Source organism: Clinocottus analis, unplaced genomic scaffold (assembly GCF_023055335.1).
Source record: "Clinocottus analis isolate CAN_PGR_092001 unplaced genomic scaffold, fCliAna1.0.p SCAF_2, whole genome shotgun sequence".
Classification (NCBI taxonomy): domain Eukaryota; kingdom Metazoa; phylum Chordata; class Actinopteri; order Perciformes; family Cottidae; genus Clinocottus; species Clinocottus analis.
In genome coordinates, this window is record NW_027175931.1 from 12,207,864 (window position 1) to 12,218,821 (window position 10,958).

The 10,958-nt window shown below is 41.1% G+C and overlaps 1 protein-coding gene across 1 annotated transcript; it reads right to left on the bottom strand.

Annotated features, from left to right (window-relative positions):
• Nucleotides 1–1,965: 1,965 nt before the first annotated feature.
• slc1a5 (solute carrier family 1 member 5) lies at nt 1,966–8,796 on the bottom strand. Its single transcript, XM_068584606.1, has 8 exons — nt 7,945–8,796; nt 3,911–3,953; nt 3,716–3,784; nt 3,444–3,610; nt 3,075–3,308; nt 2,683–2,877; nt 2,403–2,537; nt 1,966–2,265 (listed from the first exon to the last, which is right to left on the bottom strand). Exons 1-8 carry the CDS (start codon nt 8,463–8,465, stop codon nt 2,025–2,027), a joined length of 1,605 nt encoding a protein of 534 aa, XP_068440707.1. The 5' UTR covers nt 8,466–8,796; the 3' UTR covers nt 1,966–2,024.
• Nucleotides 8,797–10,958: the final 2,162 nt, after the last annotated feature.

The following is a 10,958-nucleotide window of genomic DNA, read 5'->3' on the forward strand; positions in this document are numbered from 1 at the left end:
AACCCTAAGGACAGTAAATTCAGAGTAAGCAGGCAAGTTTTTTGAAACACGACCCAACTGTAATATGATATCATTAAAACCAACATGTGCGCACAAACACACACACAGCACATTCTGTGCTCGAACCAGACAAACTGCCATATAGTAAAAAATATAAAAACGTGATTATTTCTTCACAAAGAAAACAAAAAACATTAAGTGGAAAGTGAAGCACAATCACTGGTTTGAGGCAATGGTGAACATTTCAGCACTTTGATGACATAAGACTGCAGAGGACTCCGGATGATTAGATCGCCACCAGAGAAACGACAACAGATCTAGTACCATAACAAGCTTGCAGATTAGTGAATTTTTGTATACATCATTGGTAACACAAACGCCAGTCATTTGGTAGAGCTTTAAACTGTGAAAGATGTCATGTATGAAAGAGATAACATTTAATAGTGCAACTTGAAGACCACTAACAAAAAAAACTCTAAAAATGTGGAGTTACTAACATGTCCAAACATTGTGTTAAAATCTTTGGATATTGATTATAGCAATAAATATGAATTTAATAAAAATCATTGTCTTAGGCATCACCAATGACAAACAAAGAGGTCTACAGCCCAAAAACGAGTATTTCAGGTTCATGACCATCACATCCACACATAAATAGGTTTAAGTGAAGACATGCTTCCATTAAATCCTTCAGGGTTTCAGGCCTGAGACAAAACGAGCCAGCTGCTACGCTGTCAACGTTGACGCATCCTTATAGTGGAAGCACTAGAAGGTACTTGAACACAAAGTCATTCTACACTTTATACAACATCAAACAAAAGTCCTTGTTACAGACTGTGCTTTAAAGCCCATTTGTGCCTCACTATGATGCTGGTACCAATACAGAGCAACAGCACGAGTAAAATATAGACTATAATAAAGAAAAACAAAATGGCATATCTCTTTGGAAATATCATTCAATTTTAGTAGGAGTGTAACGGTCTTCTGCTTTTTTTGCTGAGTTGGTGTGATTTTTGGTCTCAAGAGTATTAAGAACAGTCTTCAAGCCGTAGTTAAACCTGAGGTTAAGTTGCCTTCTTTTGTATTGATATCCATTAGAAAAGGTAGAAAGGCTAAGAGGTCTATCGGCGTCCAAGCATATTGACATATTTTTGTTTAACTCTGGGCCATTATTGTGTGGATAAGAACAAATGTTTGTGTCTTTTGTCACACAGACAGCCATTTACATGCAGAGTACGGACTATATCTACAAGTCTTCCATATGATTTACCAATCAAATGAAATACAGTTTAAATATGTTGGATACAATCTGCATGAAAGTGGCCATAATGTATAATAAAATACAACAAAAAGACATTAAGATGATACATTTCACAACAAATATGAAATTATTTTCTGTCGGGTAAGGTTAAAATTTGATAAAGTTGAACAAACGGAAAATAAACGGAAAGTGTGTTTCATTCCAGATGAACAATATGAAAACGTGGGCGCATCAAGCTGCGCGTGATCCTCCTTAACGTTTAAAGTCAGACTTTTTCATGTGTTAAATACCAGCTTTGTACAAACCATTTCTCCATCATAAATGAATGTAACATGTCTTCCATTTGTAAATTGAGATAATGGTAGATGGTCACTGGTGCAGCCTCTCAACATCCCAGTGGATTGCTTCTTCTTCTTTTTTTTAAATATATATGCGAACACCTAACGTGTACAACTTGGTCACAAATTCTGACTTTAAAATTGACGAGGATTAAGCAAATAAAACATTAGTAGCCAGACTAATATACACTGTCCCTCAAAAAGGAAACAAAAGTCACTGTGCAGAAAATGTATTTGGAATTCCCCCCCTTGACATTTTTGTTTTCTTCCCAGAATAGTGTTGAGGACATAGAGCTATTCATTGCATAGTAATGTACATGTCCATCCTCTCTTTTATCCAGGGCAGAAAAAAAGGACAAGAGTCTGTTGCTTTTTGCAAGGATATAAAATAAGTGAGCGCGTCATTGACGGTGTCTGCAGCTGGATTACATAACAGACTCGTTTTCACCGGACAGAGACTTCTTAGCACTTTCTGCATTGTCCTTCTCACCTCGCTTCTCAATAAGCGGTGAGTGTTCAGGGGCAGCGGAGGATTGGTTGCCCTCCAGCCGGACCTCGCTCAACTCTGCTCCCTCCTCTCGTTTCTCCGAGCGGTCTACAAAGTTCTGCAAGAGCCCAGCTCCAAATGCGTCACCCTCTACGTTCAGCACGGTGCATGTACGGTCACTAAAACAAAACAAAAAGTTTTAATATTATTGCTTCAGGAAGCATAGGAAATTAAGATTAGATGTGGAATATGGCACATTAGTTACTTGGCTATTGTGCTCTACGTCTATATACAATACAAAAGGATTGGTACTCACACAAGCCAGTCAACAGCGAGAATGAGAGAGATGTCGTGGGTGGGCAGTCCGACCGCCTCCAGGATTATGGCTAAAGTCAACACACCACCAGCAGGTATACCTGCAGCTCCAACACTTGACGCTGTAGCTGTCACACTAAGACATAAGGAGGGAAGATGATACAAGTTAGACTCGGATAGAGCATTTCTTTTTTCAGGTAAGTGTGGTGATTGTACAATTTGACACAGCATTCAAGCCAGCTGTGTAACTGCAGAAGTGTCGCCGAGGCTTTGGCACTTACAGGATGGTAATGACTTGGATAAAGTTCAGGGAAGTGTTGTTCAGCTGAGCGATGAAAACTGCAGCCACACACTGGAAGAGTGCGGCTCCGTCCATATTGACCGTCGCTCCGATGGGCAGGATGAAACGACTGATGTGCTTGGATACGCCGTTATTTTCCTCCACACACTTCATCATCAGGGGCAGAGTGGCGGAGCTAGGAAACAAGGAACATGTGAGTGTATGAAGGAGAGAGGCATGTGCAAGTGTGTTTGTAACAGCAAAAAAAAAAAAAGTGTGCGTTTGTTAACAGGACATCCTGCTTGTTAGATATTTACCAACCAGAGAACACAAACAAGTGTGTGTGAGCGAGAGAAAGAGAGTTTGGGGAGTGAGCAACAGTAGTTTTAGTACCTGGAACTGGTTCCAAAGGCGGTTGCCAGAGCTGTAAATATCCCCCAGAGGAAAGTGTATGGGTTCTTCCTTGTAATGACGAAGTAGATGGCAGGCAGCACAAGAAGGCCATGGATCGCATGGCCGATGATACAGCAGGCTATATATTTTCCCAGACTGGCAAAGAGTTTGCCGACGTCCTGCATTTCAACAATCTTGCCTGCGACGAGGAACATGATACCAATAGGAGCATACCTGGAGGGAAATGAGAAGTGCAAGAAAGAAAAGGGGCATCATGACGAAATGAGATTTTTTTTTTTTTTAACCCAGAGCTCCATACTGATTTTATTCCAATCCCTCCCAACCCGGCAACATGCAGGTATTTCTTACCACATGATCCAGGAGACGAGCACCATGGTGGCTTCGTTGAAGGAGTTGAAGAACTTAATGAGTATCTCTCCTTCCTCTCCCAGCTTCCTCAGAGCCACACCAAACACAATGGCAAACACGACCAGACCAAGAATATTCATGCCATCCTGGTCGGTTCCAAAGGGCACCTAGAGATGCATAAAAAAGCAGCGTCAAGAGAGATTCACACCAGCTATCATTCTGGAGACACATGTTCTTAGTGTGTCTCGATGTGGTCCATTTACTTTGCTCACCTTCTCCACTGTGATATTGAGGCTTCCATTTGTGTCATTATTGTAAACCAGCTTGTAGCTGGTTGCATACTAGATGGGGAAGAATGGGTTTCCAATGTTAGTTTACCAGTCATCTAATCTAAATATTTAATTTGTATAATTTTAAATCATAACCATGTCAAATAATAAAATCAGTGTAGTGAGTGCCGTATTTACCGATTGAAAGGCAGCAGACACCAAGTTGGAGGGAAATATGTTTCTGTAAAGAGAGGGAGAAAAATTCAACAATACTTTCGACCGCTGTTCTCTGCTTAGTGTGTACCCGTTGCTTTGGAGAAAACCCAAAGAAAAAGATGTGGCTGTTATTTCAGAAAAATAAATTAAAGAGACAAATACAAGAAAAGTGTGTGGTGCTCAATTGTTGTTTTTCTGTGTCTGTTCATATAACACAACTCTTATGAAGGCCTCGTTCAGAACCATTTCTGATAAAGTCTGGAATGTTTGTCCAAATAGAAGAAATTATATCAAATAGAAAGCTATTTATAGCCTCACTTGTAAAAACCCACTAGTTAGAATTAAAAAAAGAAAGAAACAGACTATGTCCTTGGGACATCAGGGTAAATTCAAACAGATGGGATCACAAGATTGATCATGTGAAAATAGCTGAAAGCACTTAACTATTAATCCCTGTTTTATCCCCTCTGCCTAACTGCTAAATGCTGAGGGGTCATTAATTCTTAGCTAACATGTACCCATAGATACATAGTTCCAACTTAACTATAAAGCTGTAAAGAACCCACGTGTCCCCGATATGCCTATATGTAATGGATTTATAGTAATAAGGCATTAACTTCACAAGCTCTTTCCAATCATTCGTTCCATTAAAACCATAATACATCATGTGACCATGCAACAGGGCAGCATGAAATGAGGCAGAGTTCTGGTTGTGCAGCAAAGACATGACAAAAAGTGGCCAGGCTTTCATGCCGAGATCAAATTGGATAATCAAATTGTTCTGCAGTACTCAATTTTGTTCAACCGACTGGTGTGACTAAAGAAGTGCACTTTTGCATTATGAGTGATTTTTACATCATAAATATTTTAGAACAACTTCACGTAATAAACTTTACTGTTCTGGTCATACTGGTAGACTGGAGCCCATTAACAAACCATGACTATGATGTGTGCCAAGCCATGTCGTCAGTTCATATCAGTGTTTATAAAAACTTTCATATCTGGAAACAACACAATATTGTTTTTCATAAATAATGCAGGGCTGAAACCAAAATGGATCTTCTTTCACGTCCTGGTTATTTGCTATAGCTACTTCATTCTGGGTCCAGGTACAACACCCAGTTATAGTGTCAGACAATATTTATGTAAACACACCAATTGTTCAACACTGAACGCGGGTCAACATCCTTGTACAGGTTCCTATGAAACATGCATGTTGAACAACTTTTCTGGAAGAAATTATCCAGGAAAATTAATTTTCCAGCTGTTTGTTACACCAACAAGCGGGGAACTCCTCATCCAGGTCTACGTGTAATGGTAAATGTTTAATTAGGAACAACAATGATTCTAGGTACTAGATGGGTGATGAACTTAAGGTGACCTATGCCCCATCAAAATGTCTACATGTATTCCTACTACCCAATCCCAAAATGAGGTTAACAGCATTAGTTAACATGACCAACGCTCTCCATACTCCAAAAATACAGTGCTAAAGCTTAAATGTGTGATGTCATCAAATATAACGCCTCTTTTTGGGCTCTTTGATGTACTGAAAGATAAGTAGCTTCTGTAAAAGATAAAACTCCACCCTGAGATTCTTTCATACTCCTCATGCTTTATTTTAGCTGAGCTGGGAATGACGTTGGCTGTACCTTAGCTAGCATATGAGCTTGGATTCACAGGGCGAAAGAAATACTCAATGAAGGTTATAAAAAGTCTACCAACCCATCCAATACCACAGGTACATGTGATAAAAGCAGACATAGGGGAACCTCTTTTGAGAAATACATTGTGCCACGCAATCAGTATTTGATATCACTACTCGCCTGTAGTTCAAGACAAATACTGTTATGTAGGAGATGGAAAAAGTCAATACGGATGTGTAGGAGTGGCTTGAGTTAGAGTTTAACCCATCACAGGTATCCCCAGGCTGACTTGTGGTCTTTAATAGAGTGTGTCTCAACAATAAAGAGGCCAATTTTACACTTTGATAAGCAGCTCCTCAGTCTTTCTTCGTTGGCAAGACTAACTCTGACACCAACTGAGACGGACCTCTATGATGAGAGACAAGGGTTTTGTTTGCTTTCCCATTACGATAACGTATCAGTGTGCGTGTTGTTTCTTGTGTCCTGCATGATATAAGCAGTGCTGCATTTAGTTTCTTCTTCAAAACAGCAGCTTTAAATCTGGACAAAGGTGCATTCAGGATGCCGCGTCAGTTGCAAGTGCCTGCATCATTTCAAGTGTTGATTGTAAATAAAATAATTTTAAAAATACACTATATAAAATATAAAAGTAAAAGTACTTGGAACATGTAATCTCGTTGAGTATTTGAGTACAAACTGTACACGGTAAACGTGTACAGACGTGTACAGTATGCAGGCCCCTATAGAATAAAAATGTCAATCATGAGTGGTTATGTTTTGCCTCGTTACTCTTGCATGTCATTTGAAAATATGTTTACAAGGTGTTGCCAGGGCTTAGTCATGCTGCTGGAGAGGGTGGACATTCTGGTGTCTATTCATAAACAACTTCGTAATTCATACGTAGCTTCCTTTAACACTTCAAAGAATACTCAAACTAACCAGGCAAAATGATGCAATAGAGTCTGAGGTGTTTAAAGAGTGTATGCGAGCAGGAACTTCCTTTTACAGTGAAGAATCAGGCGAGTTTATGTCCCAAAATAGAACAGATGTGACAATTATTTATGTTTAAAAAGGCATCAAATAAGCAAATTATGAATTGTCAAAGAAAATACATCACATATTTCCACAAAACTCAAGGAGTAGGTTTGTAATTAATTAAAAGAAGCCACTAAATGTAAAACATGGCAGGCCTCTTCAGCAAAGCTCACGCTACAATGTGTGGGAATGCGTTTACAAAAGGTGGAGGTTAAATACACTTTAACCTTATACTACACTAATCTAATGAATAGCTGTTGACTCTGATAAGCAAGGCCGCCTCTATCGTTTCAGTGTAAAACAGAACATGTGTCGTCATGCGACACCATACTTGTCACATGTCACTTTGAAGTCAAGACATGACACATGTCTCATGAAAGTCTCATGAATGTGACACGTTGAACGGGGAGAGACATATTGTAAACTACTGAACGTTTAAAGCTGCGAGGTGGGGCGGCTGTAGCTCATAAGAGTAGTTGTCCTGAGACCAAAAGGTAACCTGTTTCGAGTCCTGGTCTCCCATAGTTTGTTTGCATGTCGAAGTGTCCTTGAGCAGTTGCCCACCTGGGTGATATACCACTGCTCCTATTTAATAATAAGGACGGGTTAAAATGTAGTGGATACATTTTCTCACTGACTAATAAGGGGTTCATTATATATTATAAGAATGGTCACAATCTGATCTCAAAGTGGAAGAAAAGGCAAAGTGTAAGACTGCAAGGCAATGGCCAGAGCCATCAGGTGAGACGTTAGACAACATTTGTCTTGCCACATTTATGTCATACTTCTATTGTCTTTAAAAACATGTCGAAAACTACATCCGGTAGTAATTTCAATGGAAGAGCAGCGCCGTGCAGATGATGGTATTTCAAACCTGGTGAGGGGGCAGGAAGAGCGTCACCTCACGGCTCGACGTGGGAGAGGTGTCTGTCACGCACGTGGAGTTAAGTTACTCCACGTGGCAGTAGTATACAGATAGAGTGGAAAATAAAACCAAAATGAGTACGATAAGTACAGTATGGTAAAGAGGCCCGTGGAGGTGTGTCATCAGTCCGTGACAGCCAGCGCGCGCTTCTCCGGGTTGTTGAGCCTTAACATGAGAAAGCTGACGCAACCGCTCAATGTCGTTACAGCGCTCACCTCACAGTTAAGCCACCTGTCACTGCCCAGCAGCGAGCGGGACGTGTCCCCCAGGTTGGGACTCTTAAAACCACACAATGCTAACTGGACGCGAGATAAAGCGTTTAACGACATCACGTTTGACACCGAACTTGTTAGCGCGTTTTCTGACAGTGGGTCAACGTTACATGTTTACAAAGGAGAGATTTCACTCACCTGATCAAATCTAAGAAGGAGTCTATCACTTCTTTAGCAGCTGGCACGTCGCCATCCAAGCCTTGCACCTTGGGTTTGGCCATCGACCCCGACCCCGGGGTTAAGATGAAAGCCATCACCACCCCGATGGACGAGGCGATTAACGTGGTGACCAGGAAGAAGAGCATCGCCCAGCCGCCGAGTTTGCCCAGGGCTTTAGGGTCGATGCTGGCGGCCCCGGACACCAGACTGCACACCACCAGGGGGATGATAATCATCTTTAGCAGCCGGATGAGCAGCTCACCGGGGAAACCGACGTAGATCATTTGGGTGCGGGTCAGCTCCACGTTGCGTACGCCAAGTCCAATAAAAACCCCGACGAGGACTCCGGCCACGGTGAGAATCACCAGCAGGTTGGCCATCACTATCCTCTTCACCCGCTGGGCCAGCGGCTCCGGGTTGCCCCTGTTGGGACTGCTCGTTCCGTTGGCCGGCTCGTCGAGATGCATCTCTCCGTTGGATAACTTCCCGTCCTCAGCCATGGCGCACAGTGAAAGTTACAGGAGGAAAAAAAATCCAAACAACACTAGTATTTGATTTTAAAAAACTGTTGTTAATGTGGTGCGAGTAACTTTTAAAATCACTCGCAGTAAACCGGCAGCTTCCCTCACATTAACACAGTGTTCCTGTGAGCCACAACGTTTCCTACTTATCCGGTAAGGCCACCTCCACCCCGCCAAACCTCCTGTGACGCATGAGCTGGGCGTGTTTAAGGACATAAAATGGCAGTTGCCAATTATGTAAATTATACATAACATTCATGAGAAAAAAAAATTCAAAAACCATCATGGCATTCTTGTCAATTGTTGTATTTATATTGTAACGGACTCAGGACATGTAATGTTATGGTTTAAATGTTAATTGTTAGTTACTAGTTCGGGAGGTCAGTGAATGTGACATGAGCTGTGTTGCTGTATAACCTGTCACTCAAAGTAGCTACCTATGAGCGAGTGAGGCGGAGGGGCCGCGGGCCGGAGAGAGAGAGTCTCGGACGGACAAACCTGAAGCTTGTTGCGAGGCTTTGAGTGTGATTTTCCTGTGTTTGGCGTAGGCTACGGCCGACAGTAGCCTGTTCTGTTGTTCTGCAATAAATATACGTTTGGGTTTCATTCTTTATGTGGCATATTGCATTAGTAACGTTTGGAAAGAATACATCCAAGTTATTTGTTTGAAATATAATTGTACATCATGTAAGATGTTCTTTTCTGACAAACTCTGAATTCCTGGTGGACAGTACACACACACACACACAACAAGTACTGTGCATTTCTTTTACAAAATAAAATTGGAGTTGTCAGATTTTAAAATTAAAACGTGTCTCATGAAATAAATGTCAATCACAAATCAAATAGAATTTGAGAATTTCCCATTCAGTGTATGTGTGTTAAGGCACCAGGCCTTTTTATTGTCTGAGACTACAAAGTAATGTTACACAAATTATTGATAGAAAAGAAGGAATATACTGTAGCTTGAGAATTTGCAGACAAAAGTGCTAACGGTGTCTTTATATACCCCAATACAGGTTCCTGCAGCTCAGTGTTAAGGCAATATTTACTCCCTCTTATTAGAGTAGCAGTTAAACATTGTTGCGTTAGCCGAGGAGCAGAGGCTTCGCCTACACAGCTGCCTGAGAGGAGCCTTAATGAGACCTCTCTCCTCTGTGTGTTTATTTGCTCTCCTCCCAAGTACCAATTCTGCAAAGAAAACCATTATTGTTGTATTTATGCCATCACCAAGAAGAGCTTGTGGAACCACAAGCACAGCACTTCATCAAATGAATCATCATTTGAATGAAAAAGAATGTCTTACCCAATCATTAGAGCGACTGGAAAGCATGCACATTCACTAGTTTCATTCTGATGTTACCAGGAATGAAAAGAAGTGGGAGTAAAGGTTCGGGAAGGAAACAGTATCAAATTGTCTAGAAATCATGGTCTCCAGGTTACTATCCTGCCGTTTTTGGCAAGTTGTCTATTAGAATGTAAGAAGAGACAGACTCACATTGTCTCAAATACTAAAAGCTACAGTCTGATAGTTTTAAATGGGTTCGTAAGAGTCCAAGAAATCCTTGGGTTATCTTATCTTACTCAAACAACAGTGTCCCACCAGTAGAAAATTGTGGGAAAAGCACCTTTAACACCAAATAAACCCCACAGGACCATAACCTAGGCGGATAGAAAGATGTCCTCTCAGTGCTCAGTTTGTTATCTCAAGCTTGTTCTTTGTTCCCTCTGATCATGTGAGGGATTTCGCTGCAATTCTGTGAAATAGTGCGTTACCCTGTGAGAAAGGACAACTTCAATAGCTAAACCCGCTATAACCGGGCTCATGCGGGCCAAGAGAGTTTTTTCTAGAGCAGGCCCCATCTATAAAAACACACTGCACACGCACAAGCGGTACATGCTGAGGACATGAGATTTTGCAGTGACAGCAACATCTCAAAATTTGACTGGTCTTCTCACGTTAAACAAGACGGGGCAATATTAACAGCCTAGCATGCTGTGGACATAAGTACGTCCATGCAACCGGTGTGATTCTTGGTTTAAATATTCTCTACTTGTAGGAATCATTTGCCTCAATCTAACTGACCTGACCTTGTTTTCCCTGAACACCGTACCTGTGCAGGTTTAGTTTCTAATGATGGTGAACATGAAAAACATCACCAGTTAAAACATGTTAGCATTTCTAGCTCAAAACACTGCCAGCAATCTTAGCGTGAGATTAAATACTTGTGTGATATAAATCATCTCAGGCATACAAATCATAAAAACTCATGAAATAAAAATGTAAGATCTGCAAAGCGAAGCAGGAAGAAAGATTGTAACAAAAATAAAAGGGGGATCAGTCATGGTTAAATCGGAAAAGCTTAAATTTCCCCCAGTTTTCCTTTTGTATTCTGTATGCGTGAATCTTTTTGACGGTGTGTTGTGCATTGTGTATTGTATTCCCTTGCTGTACTCAAAGGAGTCAAAAAC

Bases quoted from the DNA above. Each gene is read 5' to 3' on its own strand.
- slc1a5 (XM_068584606.1), bottom strand. From the start codon at position 8,465: ATGGCTGAGGACGGGAAGTTATCCAACGGAGAGATGCATCTCGACGAG. The intron at 3,785-3,910 runs GTAAATACGGCA...TTCCCCATCTAG, and splicing joins TGTCTGCTGCCTTTCAATCG to TATGCAACCAGCTACAAGCT. The intron at 2,878-3,074 runs GTACTAAAACTA...CTTGTTTCCTAG, and splicing joins GCCTTTGGAACCAGTTCCAG to CTCCGCCACTCTGCCCCTGA.